Genomic DNA, 27140 nt, shown 5'->3' on the forward strand with positions numbered 1-27140 from the left:
ATGGTGTATTTTTTCTTTTTGCAGACATATTTTGCACTCAATTTTTGTGGAATTTGGTGAAGTGCAGCAGTAAAGGAAAACTAAAGAGGTAAAGAGGCTTGATAGCAGTTTCTGTCTTCAGCATATCAAATGTATTTCATCGTCCCATCTCTTTCTTACACTATAGAAAACACAGGAAAATAAACAGGTAAATAGCATAGTCCCTGATCCATCATACTTCTGGGAGACTACAAATAAAGGTTAAAATCATGACTCTTCCTTTTAATATGAACTATTTTTACAGAAGTATGGGATTTTTTGGTAATCTCAAGGGCTGATTGCCTTTGCTCTTCTCATTGCTGCCATAGAATCTAAATGACAAGTATATAGCCTGAAGAGCTGACCTAACCATATTTTGTAACAATAGTTAAAATGCTTTGCATTTGTCCAACATCTTTCATCCAAAGTAAACATTGCTACAACAAAGAATCACTGGATACTTTCCAAATTCTGGATTCACTGCTTCTCCTCTGGACTTAAAAGAGAATATTGTTTAACTCTAGACATACGTGCATGACAGCACAGACATCACCAAGGCTTATGTAACTTGGGAAAAGACAACTTTGTGCAAACAAACCAAAATGATCCTTTTCCCTGCTCAGGATGTTCATTTAAGTTTTAAGGCCCCACAGAGCCAGGACCCCCACATGTGAAATGTTACAAAGCTCTATATGTTTATGTAAAAGGGTAAGTGGTGAAGGTGCCCTACTGAAATGGAAACCTGGGGTGCTTCAAAACTAATGTAAGAAAATTCGATCAAATGTGATTGGAAGAAATACTGTTCATTCTTTAGTGGAGTTGAAGTGACAATTTTGACCCTAAAGTAGGGATTTGAAGGTAGGGAGTTTAGAGAGATTCACTGAAACAGGCGTAAGAAATGCATATCTCTAAATTACATAAGAGATTTATGTGCATACTTTGTCACACTGTGGAAACTGCTTTCTGACAGAGGGTAAATTAGTCATCCTCTTTTGGATCAATTCAAATAAACAGGTGCAGAGGGAGGATGATGACTATGTAAAGAAAACTTGTAAGGGGGAACTGTAACAGCATGACTTTTTCTGCTAGGAAAACTGAAGAATGAGGTAGAATCTCATTGGCAGAACATGAGAGGGAGGGAAAAGCTGCTTGAGCTAAAGGGTAGTGTTGGCACAAGAGCAATTGGGTATCAACTAGCTGTGAGTGAAGTTACATTAGAGATCAGAAGAGCTTTCTAAATACCAGAGGAGTGAGGTACAGAAACAGACTTCCCATAGGACTGAACAGGACATTCATTTCTTCAGGACTGGACCCCCCAGCTTCACATATTAGCTAAATGCTGTCAGCTCTGCTTGAAAAGAGGGCAGCAAAGAATCAAGCAATAAAATAGGAAACAGATGCAGATCTGAATTTACTGACACATAAATAAAATGTCTCATGTTCTACCCCCAAATCTCATAGTGCCAGACTGTATATTTTTTGTGAAATTATTGTACAAGGAAACACTTTAGAATATCTGCAAAACCATAAAATACCCAGAGTTTATTCAGGACAATTAATTATTGCTACTGCTTCCTCCCACCCAATGCTTTGAACTTAGCAATTGTTGGGTTATGGAAGTACTTTGAGAGTCCTAAGCAAGTAACTCGCCTGCTTCAAATAGCTATGGTCTCGGGATTCATTAATAGCGCATATTTTAGTACATAAATAGATTTTTCCTTCCTGGCATATGCTTTGTAAAATGAGAAGGATGGCGACTTCTGCTTTACGGATGCTTCCCTACTTAGAAAGGCCCTTAGGTATTCAATTATATATACTTTTTGTAACAGTGAGGGATTAAGGGCAATGATACTTTATTGAAATATAGTTTCACTACAATTTTTTGAACTCCTTTCTTGAGTGATAATTTATTAGACACATACAGATTAATGATATCCTGTGAAATTAAGAATAAATGATGTACTTGGCAGAAGTGCTGAAAAAGTGTCTTAGAGAAAGAAACTGATGGAATTACAATGCAGATAAAACTAAGATGGAGTCTTACATCTGTAAGTCATGTTTTCATTCTTGTTGGTACAACAAGGATCATCCACAGGAATATTGTAGACACTGGCACAGGACAAATATGTAATAGCGTGGAAATACTGAAATGTGAAGTGCATACCTCTATCAACCCAAAACCTAGGTTTATTTCTGACAAGTATCAAGTGATGTTAGAAATATAGCAATAATTAAGGTTAATCATAGTAAAGAGGAATAAGTGTAATATGGCCTTTTTATTTTGGTGGAATCATGCACTTTTTGGATGTCTGCTGTTGAAGAATAGGACACCTCTTTCAGCACACTTATGCTGCAGGGATCATAGGAGTGTTTTGTGTAGCTCTACACCAAATACAACTGTAGGAAATTACGCAGTTGCTGGATGTCTTACCAAAACTGTAAGACAAGAAAAATAGGTCTTGAAAAGAATCAGTTCTATTTATGCCTATGTTCTGTGATAGTGGATCTGGAGTTTCAGTGTTGATTCCTCTAAAATTCATCTAATTTATCCAATTTTCAGTGGCAGTACTACTGACTTATGCTGGAAGAGACTCAAGCAACAGATTCTGTTGTGGGGCTATATTTCATTTTAAATAATTGTAACTTTAAGGCTAATCTGCCTTTCAAAAAACACTTAAAAATATTGCAGAATTGAATCTTTGTGTTCCTGTTTTTGTTGTCTTCAGTGGTTTAATACTCAGATCAGTGAACTTTTGTATCATAAATACTATCATTTGTTCGTATGAGTAAATATTTATATTTTGCCTTCCCATAAATACTTGTTAGAAAAAAAACTAAGCTTCTGAATCTGAGCTGAGATGCTACTTGTTAATAGTGGCTGAAGTACTTAACTTTTCAATGAGAAAAACCAGATTCTTGGTCAACCCTACAAAAATAAAACTAAGATATCAAGGTCATTCTCTGGTCGATGAGGCCATTGTGCTCTCTCCAGTGTGTTTTTGCATGCCCCTTTTTCTTCTTTGCATCTTTTATTTTTAACTCCATTTTGAGGACAAACTAAGCATGTAGATTCAGAGCTTGTAATTTTCTGCAAACTGTGTTAGTTATACATGGAGACAACATGTTTTTGGTGCTTTTAAGAGCTTTCTGCAAGTGCATAGCTCTGGCAAATAGGGAAAAAAAGGATTTAGTCTTATTCTGTAAAAACCCCAAATGACTGGTTAATATTTAAAAAGGAAATTGTATCTTAGAATTTAAATATCAGGTTTGAGATCTGTGATCATGTTGAGAATAGAGGTTCATTCCCTGGCACGGTCACTTTAATGTCCCAGATTAAAGACATTGTTTACTATGTGACCTTAGGATTCCTAAATCAACGTATATTTTTGTACTATTCAAACAAACGAATGCATGAAGCCCAGTTGATCGTTCTGTACCACGCTGCATTCTGGGATTCTATGAGATGACTTCATTGGAGTGTACAAGGCAGAATTTGTTCTGGTATTTTTGCATATTTTCCTTCAACAACAAAAAAAAGCCCATAAAAAACTCCAGACACAAACCAAACAATAAAATCCCCCAAACATACAGAAGTTCAGAGGTTTTAAAAGGATGTGAACTACGCCATATAATATGGCTGAATTTCCCTGAAGGAGGAGGACGGTGTCAGTTACTATTAATGTGAACAACATTTATGGCCCTGGAGATGTGACCTCTCGTTGCAGTAAATGTGACAGCATGAATTACTTTCAATTACAGTGAACTACATTCAGCTACATTTGTTCTGACACACCTCACTAGGAGAATACTGCTTTGGTAGCTTCAACCAAGGGAAGAAAAGGCAGAACTTTGGAGTGCAAATCTGTGTGTCACTTGACTAAAACCATAGGACTCTGACTAGGACATATTATTGCCTCAGGTTTTACACACTTCTATTGCAACATTTGTTATTTCCACTGGCACTTTCAGGTTTATGCCTTGGGCACTGGAGAATATGAAAACCACCTTTTAAATAGTCATGTATAATAAATGTAAATGCTGAAATTTAAACCAAAAAATTAGATGAATTAACCAGATTTTTGTCAGAGAGTAATAACCTGCACTTTTACTTGGAACTATGGTGAGTGGGGTTTACTAGCTATCAGCATATCCTCTTTGGTATTACATAACTCCCTTTAATGTTCATTAACACCATCAATTTATTATTACAAATGAAATATATCACAACCCAGGATATTTATCACTTGACAGAAGCAGTTGTTTTAATGTCACTACTTTTCCTTCAAGGTTCAATTATCATGCTTCAGTTTCTACCTCTAAGCTTTCACAGAGAATAAAAGATGCCCAGGGCAGAAGTCAACCTTTCACTTTTGCTACAGAGGAGATGCCATCTATTTCACGCTGTGCTAAGTATTCCATTGAAATATGAGTAAAACAATGCCTTTGGTAAATCATAAGTTAGAAATAGCACTAAGCAAAAGAAGTAGATTTAATTAAAGCATCTTGTTTCTCTTTGAGGACTGAATTTGCAGAGTATTGGACATCTGTTCTGCAAAGATGAAGACCCTGTTTTCAAAGGTCTTTTCAAACCCAAACCATTCTGTGATTGAAATTCAGGGGCGTGGTTTTGTGAAATCACTCTAGAAAACTTGGAATGAAAAGTTCTCAGTTATCAAATAAGAACAGAAAGTAGTGGTTGCTTATTCCAGAATGATTCTGATAAGGCTGTGTAGGATAAATTCCTTTTAGGCTTTATCCCATGTTAAGGGTTCATTTTCAAACCTCAGTTTTTACGGTGTTTTCACTGGCCATTGGATGTTGTAATAGCGGATTGTGAAAATGTTGGTAAATGTGTCGATAGCTGTTTTAAAAAGCAATATGCAGTATAAGAGCATTTCCATATGTCAACAACTTCCAGGACTTTAAGGTAGAAAGGTTTATATTTTTGTTGTTATACTTATTAAACAGAAAATAGAATCATTAAAGTATAGAGCTTTCTTCAAATCACTGAAACAGTGGGAGTCTAATAGCATTTTCAGTTCAGCTATTCTGACTGTGAAATGTCCTCACTTAGGCAATCAGGTTCCCCAGGAGTGATGAAAATGTGGTTTTCTTCATTTGTACAAGAGGGAAGGCTTAGAGGCTAATCAGAGTATCTCTGTTCTTATAAGCAGTACCTTTGATATCAGGGAGATAACTGCTTAGATCAAATAAAAAGATTTTGTGGCTCTATCCTTAATATCCTACTTGCATGAAAAAAGAGGGATTGGATAACAGATAACACCTCAGGTTGATAACAATGAATTTTCTCCTGTCTGGAGGTGATGTGTGCTATTGATTCAATAGTATTCTTTATGTATTTTTAAGAAATTGTGGCAGTTCATGCCATCAAACCAAAGAGAAGCTTCACAACACCATTGGATTTCTTTTCTGCTGTTCATGCATTTAAGTCATGTGAGGACATTTAAGTTAAGTTAATGTGAAGACTTAAATGCATGAACTAATGCATTGAACTAAATCCATGAACAAGTAATACCTGTTTTTAGTTGCAATATATAGAATTGGACTTTTTTGCTTGCCACCTAACAACTCTTCCTCTTTCCTCAACAAAATGGGAAAGTCTGGGTGGACTGTCCTTGTGTGGCATGAGTGTCATTAGCACATTTACATACAATTCCCACAAGATCAGGAATTCTCCAAAGGTAAGGTGAACTTAATGATTACTGTTTCATTTTTACAAGTATTCGTGTACATGGATACCCAAAAAATACAGAACTGATTACCCATGAACATCTTCAGCAAATAGGCATTTTTGAAACTCTGCTTATAATTGAAAGAGAAAAAAATCTTAGTTTTGGCCTTTGGTGTCTCAGTGATTTGTGTATGATAAAAATAATAATTACTTTTCTTGCCTACTTGGAAGTAATAGAACCTCTGATTCTCTAGGGGAAAATCCTACTTGTAAGTAACAACTCTTGTTCCCTGTAATTACTTTCGAGCACATAATTTGAAAATACACTTCAGGGGCTATCTCACTGAATAGGTGGGACTGTGACATTTTGCATTAGCTGCAGAACAGTTCTATAGATGCAGAAAAAACAGGTGCTGGTATACTCAGACACTCTTGTAGTGACAATGTAGGTGAACTTGAAACAGTGACAGACCACTTACAAACATATTGTTGTGGACAGTGAGTTCTCTGGAAATCAAAACTGATATCCCAGATAGGGCAATAAATTGAAAAAGGCTGAGATGCAATTCTGGTGGGAATAATAACAACATAATTTTCCTGAATAAATAGTGTTCTGTGTGAAGTGGAAAATGAAATAAGAAATTAAAACCCTGAACTCATATCCTGGGCTGCCAAATGGTATAGAGATGAAAGAAAGAAAACTATTTTGTGTGGTCATTTTGAAATTACAAGGATGCACTTTGAAGTGTTTGAGATCTTTGAGTACTGCATACTGCCTTTAATATTATGTGATTAAAAATCCTCCATGCGTAGTTGTTTGCAGAATCTGGAGCTGTAATTGTAGCAGGCACTGGAGGGGCACTGATGTTAGTAATATTCCACAAGATAAAAGGAAAACTGATGCATCTGTAGAGAAGAAAGAAATTTGGCTTCAGGGCAGGTAGAGACTCGTGTTTTCTATCAGAAGTTAAAGCTTTTTAACAGCAAGGTTTCATCTGATCACTGAAAGTGAATAAAAAGATATTTTTTTCAACTCTAGTTTTGCTTTTACTATGCCAAGTTTCCTGATCCCTTAGCAGTGACTCTCCAGCATTCCATGTGTTTATTTCTTTCAAAATTAGTACACTTATTGTTACTTTTGTTGAACACTTCACTGTTGTAGAATGTGTTTAGAATGAAGAAAAGAGTAAGGCTTCATGATGCTGTTGTTATTAGAACCCAGCCAAATATGTTTTCATTGATCGAAGAATTTCCAAACTAGTGGAGCAGTGTTGTACTGAGCACAGCTGAAGTCAAAACAGGGATTCACCAGTCTTGTTTGTGGGCTGGGGACAAATCAGCATTTTAGTGGTGCTATTTTCTTACGTTTTCTGAGAGCTCCTTTAGATTTATTTATATTTATAGGGAGCTGTTCCATCTCTTAATTCTTCTCCTTGTGCTCTTTGTTTGCAATGTGTATCCAAGCTACTGTCCTGTTACTTCAGGGAGCAAAGGGCTCTCATTGAACACTATCATGGCATTGTATTTTCTTTAGAGATCTGCATTTACTTGGTTATGGAGGAGTGAGAACAGTCTCTGACTCTCAGATGTATAACAAAAATGTTCTTATCTTCATTGAGCCTTCTCTTTGAGTTGTAAGAATTATAGAGGTCTTAGCTTTGAAATACTTAATGGGCACAAAAGGTGGAAATCTCCCTGCGTTTAATTGTTGTACAGAAATACCAATTTCTGCACCCAAATTAGATTTTGAATGTCTGAAACTTACTACGAGATATTATTTCATAACAAAGCCATTTATCAGTGGAAAAGCTTTTATATTAAATAGACACTTCAACCATTTGGTTCAAAAACCACCCTGGGAGAAGTACTAAGAACTTGTTTAGTAAGGAGAGACAACCAAGGATTGTGCTCCAGTACTTTCATGGATGTTGCAGACCATTCTTCTGTCAGTTTGGATAAAAGCGTGTTTGTTGTTCTTCACACTGTTGTTCTGAGCAGTGTCTACAAGGAGTAGTCTCTCCTGCCCTCTCCTGTAGTTGAAAATTAATTTCATTAACATCATTTCTGTTGACATTTTCATGGTCTGACTTCTAATGCTCTGGCAGGTTGTCTGCTCATGAGGAATGCAGTCTCCCTGGACTTGACTGTTATCTTTTATAGTTCAGTACTGCATGTTACCTACTAACAAATGTAAATGAACGTGTATTTGAGTAAAGAGGTTCTTTCTACAAGAAAAAAAATCAAAAGAAAGGATAGAGCATGTAGTGTGTTCTTACCAGAAAGGCATTAGATCTTTCACAGTGGATAGATCTTTCAAACATGATTTACCAGTCATACCTTGTCCTCAGTATAGATGTCACATCCACATCATGTATTGCATTTGGTACTCTCTGTATGAAATTCTAGTGTTGGTCTGATGTTAGGAAATATTAAACAAGAAACAAACCTCAGAGCTAAATACATATTTCTCTGTTTAATTTTTCAATATTGTTATCCCAATATGAGGGACTTAAATACTGGTAGTACTTTTAAAAACTCTTGTAAATCTTTTTTATTTTTTTTAATAATACTTTAATTCTGTAGTTGGTCCTGCTACAGAAGATCCAACCTTTGTCATGGAACTTGTCTGTCCTAAAAAAGCAGAGGATTTGAAGAAAATGTTCTTGATCTTGCTGTCTTGCAGGAGGCAACAGTAGACCATGGGTATAGTACATAGCTCCTATCATAGTGTCTGTCTTCCAAAAGGTATTTAGGAAGCCAGGCTGTCCCACCGGGTAGGTTTTTAGACTGACAGAGGCAAAGAGCTACTGTAGTCATGTATTTGACAAATGGATGAGTAAAGTACTACCATGAAACAATTCTCAGTTCTTTTGTAATGCAAGTGGAAATTGGATTTGCAATCAGATGGAGTGATCTACACAAAATCCACCTACTCAATGAGTATGTCATTGTTCTGTTTCCCAGCCAGCACTATCAGTGCAGAACACAACTACACAACCAGCCTGTTGGCACTGGAACATTCTAGAGCCCACAAAAGCATTAACTTTCTGATCTTACATCCTTTTAATTTGGGATTCCTGGAGAGCGACTTGCAGAAAGCTTCCATGATCTATCTCCTAGAAAATACTCTGACCGTCAGGATAGACTTTTGCTTTGGCAAGCTCACCTGTGTAAAAGCTGAGCACAAAGTGCCCATTGACTGCTAAAGAAAGCCAGTCTTTCATACGTTTTAGAATTGGGTTAGTCAAAGAATGAAATAAACAGGTTGGAAAACTGTGAAGCAATCCAGAAAATGGACATAGGAGAAAGTAGATGGGTTAAATCAAGGCTACTGTAGTAGCACCTGAATAGGTTGACTATGTTTTTATGACAGTTTAAAAGGAATGTATGTATCATACCAATATCTATTTTTAAATACAGTTAGCAAGATGTGTATTTGCTCACAGAAAAAAAAAAGGGGGGTGGGTGGGGGGAGATTTTACACCCAGGAGTATTTTTAGAGCAGTTTGTTTGTTTGTTTTTTCTTGTATGTGTCATATTGCAATACTGAGATGAATTAGTTTGGTGTAATTGATAAGATTCGGGTCAGGAATTTTTCAGTTTCAAGGGAAAACAATTATTTAAGGAAATAAATAATGTAGGGCAAAAGAATTTATTTTGAATTATATATATAAACAATTTATATTAAATAATATATCTAATTATACAAATATATAAATAAATAAATATACAAATATGCAATAAATATATATAAATATATATGTATAAATAATTTATTTTGCCTTTTGGAGATTTTTATTTATTTTTACCCACCTTGTCCTTGTTTTTAGTTTCTCTTTGAATGCTCTGGGAAGTCTGTATCTGAGAAACACTTGAACGCAAGAAGTGGGCTCATTATTACTTGTGTAATGTTTGACAGTTTTCCAAGTCCCAACATGTATATAAAAAGAAGAAAATAAGAAGAGGATTTACTGCTACCAATGCTTCTGTTTTCTGCCTGTGGCTTTCTGCATGGTCAGAGGTGTATTGGTAGGGATTAGGGAATTCTCTTGGTTTATAAGCTCCCAGGGAATTTGAAGATGTTCACTGAAGTATCTGACACCAAGTAACGTTCTCACCCCTGAGTTTCTGCCAAAACCTGCTCTTTTACAAGTAAATAAACCTGCTAGCAAGTAACAAAATATATTTAACATTAATGCTGTTTTATGACTCAATGTGGTTTTAATTCATCACTTGACACTAACACTAGTCACCCATGTAAAGTAAAATATTGTGACAATATGAGTAAATATTCTCATACCTTATTTTGCTGACCTTATTTTCCTGAATGTCATCAATTAGAGGGTGGCAGAAATATACTCAATGCAATTTGGATTCTATTCCAGTTATATTCCTTATTGCTTACTTGGCCCACTTTCTCTTGTGCAATTCAGATTCTTTGGCATACTGTGCTCGATCTTTAATAGGAGTTGTATGGATTTAGGATTGAAACTCACATGTTGCTGCCTATTAGCATTTCTACAACTTGCCTTTTGCAACTTGCAAGTATGCACAGTCATTGCTGAGTGATTGGTTCATTGTCCCTAGTTGATAATTTTTATGTAGATGGTAAATGTGTGTGGGGTCTGTTATAGTTTTAGTCAATTACCAGCAGATTTCCAAAATCATGCCCTTTACCTGGATATACTTGTTGTTTTTACCCAGCTTTCACTGAGCAAAGGTCTGCATTACCTGTGAGAGAGCAGAGAGAGTTCTGCTTAAATAGCCTAGGAAAACAGTAGACAAAGAATTTGTCTTTTTCCTATTTAATTTTATGAATAGAAAAACGTGTACTTAGTATAGGTATTAACTAAACCTTTTACATGAGCAAACCCAGCCTGGATCCACACAGATGCTTGTAATTAGTATAAAAATTTGTAATTTGGATGCAACATCTTCCTGTCTCGTACAAATGTTCATTTACAGAACTGAGGCATTTAACTACATCTCCATTATTGTGTTATTTACAAGGTAAAGTGGAAATTGCATGATTAAAAATATGAGAAGAAGTTGCATTGGAAATGTCGGCCTACTGTGCATTTAGAGGAAGCGATTGCAGGAAATAGTGAAAAAAGTAATCAAAGTGATCTGCTTATTCATCTCTTTGTGGCTGCCAGAATCTGTTGGATGGAAGTATAGGAAATACTGCTACCTAAAACTCTTTGAAGGTTGAGATAAAGTTTCAGTAATACAAGTTATTCAAATGCTACTTCAGACTACATTGATTAAAAAAGGGACTTAAACTTAATTACACTTAATGTTAATTGCACTTCAGTATATAGCTTGCACATCCATTTTGGTCATTTGCTGTGCCTCAGTATTTGAGATGTCCTATTGCACATTCTTTTTACACAAGCATAAATTACCTGCTTGAGATCTAGAAGTAGGAAATGTTAACTAGGGCTATACGAAGTGATTGTGAATTCACAGTTCAAATGGGATGAAAAGATTTTTGTGTACTGTTGGAAACAGGGAAAATCCTGTGAGTGAGATAGGTTGCTTGGCAGTGGTACTAGGAATGTGAAGTCTCTTCAGTTGTATATATAAAGTGGTTTAAGAATGTTTAGGGTGTGTAGCACCTACTTAGTTCTACTCTTAACTCTGGAGTTTGCATTTGATGTTGACTTTAAATATTAACCTTGCTATCATAGAATTCCAGGTTCTAGTGCTGCCAGATTCTGGATTGGCAGTAGTATGGTGGTGTCCTTCCTATAAATATCCTCAGAAGGCTGGAGATACTTCCTGCCCAGAGTTGCCTGGGTTTTGTGTGTGAGGCAATGTATTCATTCCAGTTTTGTTAGTCCAGGCTTTCACAACTAAAACTAAATTTTGTATGCTTTTTGGAGTAGTTACTTCTGTGAATTCCAGAACATGCTTGAATCTGACTGCTGGATACTATCATAAGGGTTAGGAAATGTATTCTCAGAGTTTCACAAAGCAGGCTTCTGAATGCATAAAGACATATGAAACGTTAATATATGAAGGCAGCTTAGCCGTATCAGTATTTTTTCCACTAATCCCTTCAGTGTTTCTGAATTTTGGAAAGAACTACTCAGATCTTTGTCCACACCTTTGTAAAATATATTTCTTTAGCATATGGGTATTGATGGGGTGCCTTTTAAATAGAGCTGTGGGAATCAGGGTGTCCTGGTAGCAATTTAAGGTCAGGGTAGGTTGCTGGTCTTACGTAAAATGGTCCTGTGCACATGGAGCATCATGTGCATGTGAAGTGTGGAAACAATGTTTATTGGCCCATGTCTGTATTCAAGAAGTACAATTATGGGAAGGTAATTACCTTTTCCAACATTTCTGCAGAGCTCCTCTGTCAAAAAGCAAAGTGCATTTACAAGAAAAGTAATGCTCATATCTGATATAGTTGAGAGCAGTACTCGTGTTCCCTCATGTGGATTGGGGCTGATCAGGAAGACACAACATAATGTAATTGATCAGAACACAAATCGTCAAAACATTGCTTTGCAAACTCTCCCCCCCTTGTTTGCTGTCATGTAGCTAAAGACATAGTTAATCCAAAAGTTATCACCAAATTCTTGAACGATAAATAATTCTAATTCTTCTGATAAAGGGAGAATAATTTCCATGTCTAATCTAGGAAGTAAAATTTCATCAGCTTTAAAAACAGGAAAAAAAAGTAAAGCTCTAGTACTGTTTTCTGACAGGTATGTGGATTTCCTTTTTGCTCATTTTCTATATTGGGAAACTGCTATAACTGTTCCATGTGTGGGAATAAATAGATTTATTTTCCTTTTTTTATTACTGTGCAGCTCACAGATTCAGGGCAATGCAGGTATATGGAGTGAAAAACAAAATTACTGTATTTTGAAATTCAAGACTCAGTTGCTTTTCTGTTTTTATAAATGCTGTGTTTTCCCAGTGGCAGAGTTTGAAAGAATTGCTGTATGTTAAAAAGATAAATGGCGTTGTATGCTGTCAAGGCATCAGTCACACATCTAATTTAATAGCATGTGATTGTTAGCCCTAAATCAAGAATGTCGAAGGATCTGGATTTGTGTATGTCTAAGGTTGTATGTACGAAGAAGGTTTGGTTCCTTTGATTAAATTTAGTTACTTTATCTGCTAAGCAGTTTCTACACTGATAATTTTTGCATCCAGAGTAATCTACATGTATTTGCCCAGTTAAGAAAAGAATTTGATTTCTGGTGCCCAGGGATTAGAAATTAATATGAGAAGACTTAATTATATAGCATAATAGATTAAGGTTTTGCAAATTAATTACTTTTTATTTTTGAAACAGTTACCTTGTGAGACATTCTAAGTTAAATGCAGAGTTTTGGTGCATCGCATTACAACATGTAGCGGTAGCTTTGCATCTTTCTTTCAGAGACTTTGAAGATATGAAGATAATAAATGGTGACTAATGTACACCATCTGGCTAGGGTTGAGGGGAAAAAAGATTTCTTCCTGATCAACAGGGTTTCTGCTCAGCTGATTTTCTTAAAATAAGAAAGCAAATGTAAATTTTTTTTCCTGAGAAAATGAAGGTCTGATGACTTCATTGAAACTCAGTGCATAACGGTAGCTTTGTTTTGTACTCCATGGTCAGTATCAAAGTGGAGCTCATTGGACTCTATCAGAAAGGCAGTGTGTCTTCAGTCCTGTTGTTGCATCGTATATTCAGAACAAAAATGCTGAGACTTGAAGATTTTAAGCAACAGGTGTGAGACAGCCTTGCAGGGACAGCTGCCTGTAAAGGGGAAGGATGTAGCTCTGTGTGGTATCAAATCAGTGAAGAAACTCCTGTTAATCTATACAGCCATAGAATTGGATCTGTAGTAACACAGGTTTTTGTGCTTCACATCTTCTTTTGATTTACAGCTGTCATTTTTTTCTTTGCTACATTTGTGATGCAATATAGAAATAAATGCATTGATATTAGGACACATACGCAATTTGTATTGTAATAATATAAATAATCATAATTTAATCTGTGCAATTTCTTAGAACCAAAATTGTCTTCTCAGTTTCTTTTAATAAAAATTTTGGTTTTCAGGAGGGCAGTCTTAGGTATTCCCTTCTTTGTTTGCTTGGTTGTCTTTTTTCTTAGTGTTCCTACTTCCATTTTTAACAAAATGAAGTATTCACTTAAAGATGTCAACTAATCTGAACAAAGCAAGACGTGCAGTTTTCTTCTCTGTAGAGAAAAGAAAGATAAATGTGTGCATCATAAACTGTTAGAGCTGCAGTCTTCACTCTGTAGTTTTAATTTGTCTCTTACAGCTTTAGGTTTATTTTTACACAGCAGTTCTACTTCTGTAACTCTTCCAGTAATACTGAAAACGTTAGGATACATTAAACTATATTTCCTCTTGAGTAATGGTTCTTTAAGATCAGGACATGTAGGTGATGCATCACCTACAGTTGTATTTCAGTTGCCAGAGGCAAAAAGTGATGTCTCCAAGTGACTGGCAAGAAGTTACCGAAGTGTGAGAGGGGACTGCCAGTTCTTCCTGAGGGTGAGCAGGTTGTTAACTCTGCAGTTTGTGTCAGAACATCTGTTGGCTGCCTACTTATTAAAAGAGAGAGGAAAAAGAAGAAAAAAGCCCACCACAAAAACAGCCTGTAAAGAAAGCACAGCCTGTGCTGTGAATATTGTTAACTACTGGGCCAAACCGTTCCTCTGGCTCTGGGGAAGTCACAAGTCGTGATGTGAGAGGAGAGGGAAAAATAAAAAGTGAGTGGGAACTTGAAAGGAAAAGGAAGGAGGGAAACAGGAAGAGAGGAAAAATGAAACACGGGGAAAGAACGGGTGCCTCTGGTTGCAGATGTATAGAAACGGCTGTTCCTTTTCTCAGGGTTTTGAAGAAATTGTGGCTCTTGAATTGCCCAGTGGTTATTGTTACAGAGTGTCTTTCTCTTGTGCCATTGGCTCCATTGATAGCATCATTCTTCATTCTGTCTTGTATTCATATATGTTTTTAGGGGCAAATTCTGGAGCCAGGGATATATATGCTTTGCAACAAGGATGTAAATCATATATAAAGGGAACAAGTATGGAAGAAAACATTTCCATTCTTTTCATTCAGTAGAATGAGGGCCTTTTGCATGTTGAATGTGTATTGGGAGTAAGTGCTTGTACGTGTCCTGAAGCTGTCTGTACTTTTTCTCGATGATCACATAGGAATTATCAGAATCATATCATAGTAATAGAAATTACAGAATTGTTAACTGGGAGAAACCTCTGGAGGTTACCTAGTCCTTTAGTGCCTGGGAGGAGTGTCACCAGTGCTAGATCAGGTCAGCCACACCTTTGCCTAGCTGCATCTTCAAACCTTCTTGCTTTGAACCTGCATGTTCCTGTCTGGCACTACCCTTCTGATGCAGAAGTTAATCTTAACATCTGGTGAACCTACAGACCTGCAACTTGTGGCTTTTCCCCCTTGTTTCACCATGTGCTGCTAGTCAGTGTTTGGCTTCATGGTCTTTTTAACACACCCCCCTTCAAGTAATAATAGTCTACTGCTAGACCTTCTCTTAGACTTCTCTTTGCTAAACAGGAGATCTTTCCTTCACTGGAGTCTGCACTTTCTCAACACGCTATTTGAACTACGAGACCCAAAAGTGTAGTAGTGCTGCAGCCTGATGGCACTGAGTAGAGTCAGGTAATTTCCTGCTATCTGGTCACCATGATGTTCCTAATACAGTCCAATATGGAATTTGTCTGATTTCAAATGAGCACATATTTAACTTGATGTCCACTATGACTTCGAGATCCTTTATCAGCCCATATTGGTGTGGCATTATTTAACCTCATGGTGCAGAACTTGACATATTTCCTTGCTGAGATTCACATGGCTTCTGTTGGTCCAGCTGTCAAAGTTTATTATGGTCCATCTGCTAAGTGACATACACTGACCTTAAGCCCACAGCTGGGTTTAAAAAATGAGCTTGTTTTACATTCCATATTGTTTTAAGAGGGGTACTATTTTGGAGATAAGGAAAACTCCCACTTCTATAAAAGAGAATAAAATAAGCAGGAACAAGACCAATATTATTTTAAAAGATGGATGATAAGTGATAGGGTAGAGCTGTTGAATTAGAAGAGTCACATTAAAATGAAATTCAAGGGCACATGAACATTAAGCAAGTTACACTGGGAATAGGACTGCCTAGCCACTATAGCAGAAGAGCATTGGAACATTCTTTTATGGGGAGCAGTGAAGGACAAAGATACTTTTTAGGATGGAATCTGGTAGCTTGATGAGTGGAATTAAATTACATATTTGACTGTAGTAACAGGACACTGGACACAATGACCCAGCAGGTGTCATTCACACCTGTGTCCTGTGTTCTGTTTATGTAAAGAAGCTGTTGAAACTTTGCATATATAAAACTTTTTTTGTCTCACCTTTTCTTTTACTACTATGATTCTGAAGTATATTTTGCTTAGAGCAAATGCCAACCAAAATATTTTGCCTTCGTTGTGTTGTCTGAAGTTATTTATCTTTCTATATCCATATATGCAGGGAGACAAAGGAGTATGAGACTGAGCTGAACAGAGGAAGTCCAGGAATCTTTGCTTTGCACTGGGAAAAAGTCTTATGATGATGCAAGGGTGCTGCTTACTGGAGATGAAGTCCTGGAGAGGAGGCTGTAGTTTATTGATAAGCCTCTATATTTATTGAGTCACCAGTGTCAGAGTTATAAATGGATAAAACACATCCTATACATAACCCTAAACTGTCATGAGGAAAAGAAATCTAGTTTGCCAAGTTAAAGATGTTGCACATGAGAATATAAAGATCTTTATTTAAATTACAAATGATTGAGGTTAGGTTTTATTTGGTTGCGTGTGGAAGCTGTGTAACAAATAACAGATAGATAGTTTTGTGTGTAATGTCTGAGCTATATTTGAGTATATATCATAGTTAGAAGACTGTAATACTTATTGAGCATATAGTCCACATGATCAAGATTGTGAGCAATTATGCATTTATATTTTTGTGTTTATTTTTAGTTTTTTGTGATTATGTGTTCCTGTACAAATTAAAAGAATGTGTCTTATTCTTGACTCTAGTATTTGCATAGCAACAGGTAACTAAACAAAGTATTACATGAAACGATGATTTCTGAAAGTAAAAAGAACAAATGTGTTAACTGACCTGGTTTTATAGCAGAGACTTGCAATTTATCCAAATCAAACATGCTATGACTATAGAAACAAGCCACAAAAATATTATCCAATTAGCAAGATGACATTTAATGTATAACTCTCTTTTAAATAAGAATGTTGGGAAAATTAATAAACTAATAATGTTTTTAGAAAAGCATTGAAACAAATATGAAGTTGGAGTTTCAGTAATACAAGGCGGTGATGTATTAAAGTTCTTCAAGAATATTAGGGTGATCTAAAGAAATTCTGGTGATGTGGAAGGAAGAAGTAGTCAATGTAAGCTTTCACACCAAGATGAATAAGTTGCAAGACAGTGTGAAAAGAGGACCCTGCTAAATAGCTTACAACATTTTGAATCTCTTTAGTATGGGATAACACTGTCTCAAACTCCCTTACTAGGTAGAACTCTGGGCCTTAATTAAATAAAGGCTCAAACAGTGGAAGTATATCATAGCATATGTTCTAAGGATAGTCCAGGGTGCTGGTTTATGGCATTTTCTGGTTGTAATGAATGCTAAGAATCCTGTTGACTTGAATGGGACTATTTGATTAAGCCAAGGTACAGTATACTTACATGTTTGCAGAAACGGAGCTTCTTTCAAAGAATGTGAAAACAGAAAAATTGCATGTAATTATGTAATTACAACCTTGTCAGTTCAGCTGTCATTAAGTACTATGCAGTTAAAGCCTGTAAAATAAATGACATGAAATATTGCATCTCTTTAGTCCTTATCAATACAACTTACCCACTTTCTGCAAATTCTAATTGGTAAAAGAGCCGTCAAATTATGTTGTCGTTCATTGTACTTTTTTTTGTCTTCTACAGGAAAAAGTAGAATATGCCTTCCTGATAATTTTTACAGTTGAAACGTTTTTGAAGATTATAGCATATGGATTATTATTACACCCCAATGCGTATGTTAGAAATGGATGGAATTTATTGGACTTTGTAATAGTAGTAGTAGGGTAAGTAATTTATCCTTCATTACAGAAAGATTGAAATCTTCTTTACAGTGAGGTGGATATAGGCCTGTTTGGCTGTGAGTAATGGCCTACGCTTGATTTCTGTTCTTCTGGAGTAACAGAATGAACTGAGTGAAAAATTCAAGACATGGTCCTAAAAGCTTTCAGTGCTGTGTGCAACAGCCTCAAAAGTTCTCATGAATTCTAAGTTCTGCCAGAAATCTTCCTTGATTGTTGCTTTGCAAAATCTTTTCCATTTGTTTTTTTTTTCCAAGGTGAACTCCTGATGTTTTTCCATATGATGATAAAGTTTGATCTGTTTAGGTCCATACATACTTATTCCTTTTATTCATTTATCCTTATGCTGTGGTTACGAGGAGTTCATCTGTTCTACAAAGATGTCTGGGAGAACGCATGAGGTTTGAAGTGGAGAAAAATGGTCAGGGGAGACGGAGTTAATGGGGTGATTCCTTGGCTTTCCCAAAATCTGAGGAAAATTGGACTTTCCTCCTGGGCTGCATCAAAAGGAACGTGACCAGCAGGTCGAAGGAGGTGATCCTGCCCCTCTACTCTGCCCTTGTGAGACCTCACTTGGAGCATTGTGTGCAGTTCTGGTGTCCTCAATATAAAAAGGACATGGAACTGTTGGAACAAGTCCAGAGGAGGCCACGAGGATGATCAGGGGCTGGAGCACCTCCCATATGAAGACAGGCTGAGAAAGTTGGTGCTGTTCAGCCTGGAGAAGAGAAGGCTGCGTGGAGACCTCATAGCAGCCTTCCAGTATCTGAAGGGGGCCTATAGGGATGTTGGGGACAGACTCTTCATTAGGGATTGTAGTGATAGGACAAGGGGTAATGGGTTAAAACTTAAACAGGGGAAGTTTAGATTGGATCTAAGGAAGAAATTCTTTACTGTGAGGGTGCTGAGGCACTGGAATGGGTTGCCCAGGGAGGTTGTGAATGCTCCATCCCAGGTGGTGTTCAAGGCCAGGTTGGATGAAGCCTTGGGTGATATGGTTTATTGTGAGGTGTCCCTGCCCATGGCAGGGGTTGGAACTGGATGATCTTAAGGTCCTTTCCAACCCTAACTATTCTATGATTCTATGCATTGTGCAAGTCTAATTTAATTTTTAAGTTGAAACTCTATCAAAGGTTGCCTGTAATTGCAAAGGCCCTTAACTCATGTCATTACATGGAGGGAATAGAAAAAGAGACAAAGTAAAGGAATTTATGGTAAAGTGTAATAAATTATTATGTATTCATTATTATGAATGCTTAAGCATTTGCTTATGAAAGAGTAAATGTTATTGAAGAGATTGTATTTGGGCCAGTTGCTTGGCGTTCGGGCAGTTTTGGTCCAGGACTAAAATTTCTATATAAATAGATCCTTCATCAGGTCAGGTTGTTCTCAACAGATTGGCCTCTGTGCCTGAAGGGGAAGCTTGGTGGGCAGGTGTGGGGACTATCACACACAAGAGCTCTATTCTCTTGCCAGGCAGTCACTTGAATAGACCTCTTCCCTTTTGTCAAGTGACCATGAAGTTACAGTAGCCCTGGAGCAGTCTAATTAACATGACCTCTATCTTTGGCTCTGTCCTAAATACATGATAACTAAAAAATTTTCCATTAACTCATGAAACACTCATTATTGGAAGCTAAATCTAGTTAGGTCAAATGCTCCCACTGAATCTGTGCAAAATACAAAATAAAAAGCACTACATCTTACGAAATACTTAAAATATCACACTAAGATGTAAATCCTAGCTCAATACTGAGTGTTTTGGATTATAAACTATTGTGTAGGTTGTCACCAGTCTAACTGGAAGACAAGATGGACCTTTCGTAACATGTCAGGCACTGACAAAAATGATCAATATTTTTGTTCCTGCACTCTGTGGGCAATGTTTTTCTTTTAAGAACAGTACAACCCACATAAGCAAGTAAGCAAGCATTAGTCCATTTCTTTAATTAATACTTAAAAGCCCAGTGAAAATTGATTTTTGTATATAACCCAAGGTGGACATGGAATCACTTCTGGATGTGATTCTGTTTGCCTAGTTTTGTTGTGAATTTTTATTAGGTATTTTAATAGGTTTGAAGAGCTGCCATGTGTCCTGTATTGAGTGTATTAGATGAAATTTGCTTCATTTGCTTTTTCAGCAGAAACTGTATCAGTCCAAACACATAAATTATGCCAAATAAAATCTCTACTATTGAAAGGGAAGCATGTATACAGACTTCTTTCCACAACATCACATTTGGCATTTAAACTTTCATAAACTGTTCAGGAAAATAAATGTCAATTTTAACAAGGGAGATCAGTGGTTTTCTACCTCCATGTCTTTATAGGATAGATGTAAAATGACAGAGCTGTAGATGTAGCTGTCAGTGTGGGTTTCTCCCATCTTTGTCACTTCATAAAAAAGTATAAATTACTTTCAGAGCAGTCTACTACTTGTCTGCATGCTATGCCACATAATTTCCATTGATTTCTGTGAAAGATTAAGGTCCTGGTAGAAAAAGCTTTCATAGCACCTTTCTATGCCTATAGACCTTTAATTTTCTGAATGGTGACAGGCTGAAAGCAGCTTTGCTTAATCTGGGGCTTGATTCAGAAGTCCTTTAAATCATGTCAGCCTTTAAAGCATCAGTAGTCACTGAAATCAGTGCGGTTGCTCCTTTTCTTAGAATTATGTTTCTATTAAATTATAGGGCTAAACCAGGACTTGAAATATTAAATGTCTGGGTTTCTATTGTTATAGCAGCACGTAGTGTTTGTGCCTGGGTTTCACTCTGGAGAAGAATGAAGCAGAATAGGGAATGGACATTGACTGATACAGGTCAGCTGCTAACTGAGGGAGGAGAAAGTATTCAATATTGTAGTTTGGGAAGCCCATTACATACTACATGATTCCACAGAATAATTCAGTGTGATAGAGCTGTGAAACAGAGTTGTGAAAACTTGTCTTGACAAACCCAAAAACGTGTAAATTCCAGGAGTCCTTTACAGGTGTGGAGCATTTTTCATGACTACAAAACTCTATTGGCTTCATAATCCTTTTCAGGAGAAGTTTGATTTTGCAGCTACTGAGCTACAGACTCAGTGCAAAGGATAATATGGTCTGTATGGTCTAACCACAGTCTAGGAAACCTGGCATCTGAAATGCAGGTCTAAGCTAGGTGAATAAACCTAGGATTACTTAGCACTTCAACCACTTGCATCCCTTTAAATTGCTGCTGGAATCAGTTTTTGCTAACTGTATTCAGACTGTTGAATTGCAGTGTGCCTTGGAGTTCATATATTCCACAAAAATTAAAGCAGATGGTTTCTAATGATTATCTATTGAATGTTCTAAAGAGAAGACTAATTCTCCAAACCTTACAGCTAAAATGTTTGAACGAAGAAGTAGTGAAGTAGCAAAATAGCTTCATGTATTCAAAAATAGCAGATTGTGTATACAAGCAGAATGCTAATTTATTGGATACTCTGTGATCATTGCTCTCTGGGGGGATAGACTCTTGCACCTCATGACTCTTCCTGTCATGACTTAACGTGTAAATAGGCCTCTCATTTTGATAGCTGAACAGCTTTTCAGGGTTTTCTGCAGTTCAAGTAATTTTGTAATACTTTTGATTGCACAGCAAATGGATGGTGATGACCTTACGCTTCATCTCATTTTCTAGATTATTTAGTGTAATATTGGAACAATTAACCAAAGAAACAGAAGGTGGCAGCCACTCAGGTGGCAAACCTGGTGGCTTTGATGTCAAAGCCCTAAGAGCCTTTCGTGTATTGCGACCTCTCCGGCTTGTATCAGGAGTGCCCAGTAAGGTCTTTTCTATTTAATTTCATTGAAATTAATACTGTAACTGACCTGATTACTTAACTTTCTTGTTCCAGATGCTAGCAGAAATGAGATAATATAAATTTGATTTTTTGTTATCTGGTTATGTATAGAAAGTGAGTTTCAAGGAGAATGATATTTCAAGTTGAACAAAGGATTGTGAATTCATTTAGTGTATGATCTTCTTACACAGTTCAATAAGCAGACAGGGGAATACACTTCCTTTTTAGAAGCTTTATATAAAAGTAAATTACATGTTAAAATACAAATACACCAAAAAATACAATTTGGATTTTTTTTTTAATTCCAAAACCCTACAGATCAGAAAGTGTAGGTGGTCCTAAATCAGTTTATATGTTGGTAAGTGCATGCCAAAGCACATTACACATTTCGTATTTCCTGCCCCCACCAATGCACATGAATGCCTTCTGTTTACCTCAGTAGAGCTAACAGATAAATTAGGAAACTTAAAAAGTAGAACAATATTATTTAAAGAAAGCACTGAATTTTCTGTTAAGCTTTTCTGTTTTCTTTTAATGCATTATTAATTACTGAAACTATTTGGCTGAATATGAAGTTCATGGCTTAAAATTCAGCTCTTTCCAAGACATTCAAGAGAAGGAATCCTAATGCTGTGTTTATTATATCATAGTCTGCTACATGGAAATGATCATGATGGTATATATTTAGGAAAAGAACTTCAGTGAAGAAAAAAGCAGTCTTATGAAATGTCAGAAAGGAAGTCTGTTAAGAGGCATATTTTGTTCTCACTGTACTGTGGAAGCTTCGTTAGTCTGGGATTAACTTCTTTTAGTAAAACCAAGGTTTGGCTAAATTATTAAGGAGAAAAAAAGTGGGGCCTTACTCTCTGAAAGTGATGTGAGGAATAATGATAAAAAAATAGGTAGCACAGAACTTTTTTAAGGCTATCTAAAATGACCAATAGCCACATATGGTCTACATGCACTTTATTTCTAAGAAAAAACAAAAACCAAAAAAACCCCAAAAAAACCCTCAAACAAAAACCAGAAAACAAAACCAAAACAAACCTATAAATTCTTTTGACAGGTTTCAATCATTGATTTCTGTGATATAGATTTTTTAACAGAGAAATTAATTAGATTTTGACACAGATTTTTTGATTCTTCTGAAGTATCTTACGATCTTATAGGAACATTTTGTGGTTCTGGGCAGTAGTTTTAAAACTGACTCAGTCTGCATGTCTGTATCATTAATCTATAATAATATGTAATTACAGAAAATTTGGTAAGACAAGACATAGAAAACTGGTTCATATCTTGTATCCTCTTTTCTTTTAGGTTTACAAGTTGTCCTGAACTCCATTATAAAAGCCATGGTTCCCCTTCTCCATATTGCCCTTTTGGTATTGTTTGTAATCATAATCTATGCTATTATAGGATTGGAACTTTTTATTGGAAAAATGCACAAATCTTGTTTTCTTATTGATTCAGGTAAGTCATGAAATTGTTGACTAAAATAAGGGACTAATTCCGGTTTTCAATTCTGTGGAGTTTCAGTTTGAAATAGAATAGGGGCTAAAGCACTAAAACTGTTGTAACTCCAGTTTTCACTGTAGTTCATCATTATGGAAAGAGTGCATGAAATTTTAGAAACAAAAACAAAAATGCAAGCCACTTAGAGAAAGAACATGCTTTGAATAGGTTTTCATTTCTAAAGTGTGTAACTGAGATGTCACTAGTGAAAGTAGTAAGAGGGCCAACTCAGTAGTTGGTTGTTGGCTTGTTATTTCCCTATTCTCTGATTACTGAAAAGCTAGCTAGTCATACTCCAGGGTAGATATTTACTTTCCTGAGTCCAAAATTGGGCAATGTTTCTCCTTCAAGATTGATAAGAAGTTTGATAAGAAGTGCAGTTCTGAAATGAGTAGAGAAAGAAAACAGTGCTCCTCCATCCAGGTGAAATGATGAAATAAAAGTGTTTGTTACGGATAAATTTTGAAGGAGTGAAACTTGAGAACTAAAGAAATCTGTCTTTGTTTTTGTTCAATTTTCAGATATACTAGTTGAAGAAGATCCAGCACCTTGTGCATTCTCAGGGAATGGACGTCAGTGTGTCATGAATGGCACTGAATGTAAGGGTGGATGGGTTGGACCAAATGGAGGCATAACCAACTTTGATAATTTTGCATTTGCAATGTTGACTGTGTTCCAGTGTATAACCATGGAGGGATGGACTGATGTGTTATACTGGGTGAGTTTAGTAATCACTGAGCTATGTTTACTTTTAAACAAGCTTCAATGTTCAAGTGTGGTTTGCAATACCATCAGCAGGAAATCTTGGTGAGTTTTGCACATGAGCTCAGTTGCACGCTTTCCCAGTTGCAGTGTCTTACTGGACTCCTCAGGCTAAAAAGACATTTTAGAAACAAATTTATTCGTTGCTTATTTGATTTTTTTTCCCTATTCTATTTGGATAAATGTAATATTACGCTTATGTCCTTTTAGTTTTTTATGCAAGCCTACAGTTTTAAGTATGTCTTTTCTGATTAAGCTTAAGAGCTCTCTTTGCAGTATTTCTGCAGAATATTTCACAATGTTAACATAAATTAGAACAAAGCAAGCTCTCAGCTGTCATGGCTTGCCTTGGGGACTACAAACCATTTGTTAACCACTCAGAAACAACAAATCACAAGGGCTGTGAGCCTGATACTGTCCCTGTAGAAGCAGTAAAATATATTAAAAAACCTAATTCTGTAAGTCCCCACCTTTAAATGCCATTCTAGCATCAGGTGTGGAATCTCCACAGTCTTACAATGTAAACAGGCAGCTGGACACAAACTGGGAAACTGAAGGTATATTTAGTGCTAATTTTACAAATGAGAACGGAGGAAAAAGAACCCACAGATCTTAAAAGGTGAAAGGTCACCTAAATATGCAGATTGGCATTTCTCTGCCTAACCCCATTCCAAGCTAAGAACATGAGATTTTTTTTGTGAATCATTCAGCACTTTAATATCTGATGTGAGTGTTTTGTCCAAGGTCATTCAAGAAGTCTGCGACAGAACCAACCTACAGTAGATGCTGAAAATTAATGAGAATGTTCTGTACTACTTAGCAGTAAGTCTTTGCAGCAACTAGGACCTGATAACAAATATAATTTCTAATAGGTAAAATGTTGGAAAACATGAAAGTAGTGATTCCTAGTAAGGATTGCTATTAGCAAGCTGTTCAAATTGGATGAGCCATCTCAAGATGTATCTTAGCGCAACTGTATTCTAGGTTATGTTGCTCACAGCAGCTCACATTTTGAGTTTCTGTAAGTTTTTATGGCCAAGTGGGACTACTTAGTAATAGCACATCTGCTGTGGAGTGTTGGATGTAATTAAGGATGTGTAGTATCACCCAGTGAATGGCCACTTAATTTTATGTGGTCGTTTGTTGCAAAACAAGGTGAAGTATGCTGTTGTTAAAAACTATAGCACCAGAGTGTAGTCTCAGATAAAATCTGTGATATTAAAATATAGAATATGGAGATGCTTTTACAAAAATGTCGCTATGAAAGATACACTGTCTGTTATCAGAGATACAGAACTTGCTACAAACATGCAGAACTCAAATACTGAAGAGTCTAACCATAATGCATAGCTACATATAGGCTAATGTATCCTTTCTCATAGAGTAAGTTTATCAGTTCTTTGGGTTTTGCTCTTCACCTCTTCCTAATTTTCTCAGAGACTGAGAGAATGTAGAAGTAGTATTTGCTTTATATTTGTGCTCATGATGATGACAGTTATTTTTCTCTATGATTCTCCAGGAAAAAATACATATTTAACATCTTTCAAGACAAAAGGATGCCCATATTCAATACCTTATAATTCCTCCATCACCAACTAAAAAAAAATAATTAAAAACCTTAGGGAGTTACTGTATTTAAAATGATTCTTACAAAAGATGCAGAAACAACTGAATCTGACTGGCTCAGTATTATTTTATTTTTTATTACTTTTTTCCCCAAAGACTTGAGTGAATTGATCTGATGCATCTGAAGACTTTGTAGAGTCTCCACTGACAGCACAAAACCCAAAACAATGAAAACAGGATGCTGAGTATTGTCATGATCAGACAAAATGAAGGCATAAGAAAATGAAAAACTAAAAACATTCAAAACTGCTCAAAAGTTATTTCTCTGTAATGAATTATTGAAGTAGAAGGTATTTACAGGATATAGATGTCAGTTTTCATTTTATAACAAATGATACTTGGATGATTAGGCAGAGAATCAAATATTAATTGACCTAGTGAACTGGCTCTAGAATTTCTCTTAAATGATATTTATATAATTATATTGTAGAGCTGGATTATTTCTAGCTATAGATCAACAAATTGCCCATTGCCCAGCTGAAATGACGTGCTGAGGATGAGAATTTGTGTTTTAATTTTGCCCCTGGATTAAGCTGAGCTAGATCTGGCTGTTGCTAGCTAAAAATTGTAAAATATTTTGTTTTAATTGCAAATTGTGAAAACATTGAAGGTGTACCAGATTTAAATAAAGATGTCTAAAGAATCTAAGCAAACCATTTTAGCTAGAGGTGCATGGGTGTTGTGGCTTGCTTTTTATTTAGAAATCTGTTGATAAACAGAGTGAATGGATTTCATACAAAACATAAGTAAAACCAAACCCACAATGTATTAGATACTGCCCAAAATTCAGATTTCCATTTGGTTAGCTATATAGGTTTATTTTGCTAGCAAGTGGATCTGAGTGGGCAAAATGTGTGCAGTATTTTGCATTATGTTACATGGCATTCTGTTAGCAAGAACAATGTCTGAAAATGACAGTTTCCACTAACACTCACTAGCACAGCGCATTATCGCCTAGTTAATTACAGTAAACTTAGCTTAAAAATTCTCCAAGAATCAATAATGATTTTTCTTGTAGGCGTATCTATTGTAGATGGAGGGCTTGAAAATGCTACTGCTAGGTACCTTCAGACCCTGGGGACTCATGTGGAACTACTGCTGCTCACCAGTTTGCATCTGAATCCCAAATGCCCCATAATTTTTTAGTGTGTCTTCATCTGGCTCTTTTTCTATCTCTATCTTACATGTAACTCACCAGATAACATTTATTACATGTTTCTTCCACAAACACCACAACTCCTTAGTGCCAAATGCTAGACTTTAACTGTAGATGTTAAGTGGTAGTGTCCTTATTTTTACCAACAAGTGCAGAATAAATGTTCCCAATTAGTGTAATACATTTGTGGCTGCACATCTGTACACCTCCATTTAGATCAGGACTGTGTTCTCTGTTCCCTAGCTCTCTCTATTTGCTCTCTAGCCCTAACCGAAGGTTTAAGCTATTAGCTTTGGATCCCAGTGCAGTCCTTGTTATTAGCAAAGTGGCAGCTTCTGCATGCCTGTGTTTTTAATGCTCTAGCTCACGTTCTAAAG

The 27140-nt window shown here is 36.3% G+C and overlaps 1 protein-coding gene across 1 annotated transcript in view; it reads left to right on the plus strand.

Moving 5' to 3' along the window:
• Window positions 1-27140, plus strand: part of CACNA1D (calcium voltage-gated channel subunit alpha1 D) — a 184457-nt gene that overhangs the window by 48634 nt on the left and 108683 nt on the right. Inside the window, exons 4-7 of the mRNA XM_005145815.2 lie at window positions 17725-17864; window positions 21545-21687; window positions 23025-23177; window positions 23741-23937. Of these exons, the coding sequence (XP_005145872.1) occupies window positions 17725-17864; window positions 21545-21687; window positions 23025-23177; window positions 23741-23937 (633 nt within the window). The remainder of the gene's footprint in view (window positions 1-17724; window positions 17865-21544; window positions 21688-23024; window positions 23178-23740; window positions 23938-27140) is intronic.

This window comes from Melopsittacus undulatus, chromosome 9, assembly GCF_012275295.1.
Source record: "Melopsittacus undulatus isolate bMelUnd1 chromosome 9, bMelUnd1.mat.Z, whole genome shotgun sequence".
In the NCBI taxonomy this organism is placed as follows: domain Eukaryota; kingdom Metazoa; phylum Chordata; class Aves; order Psittaciformes; family Psittaculidae; genus Melopsittacus; species Melopsittacus undulatus.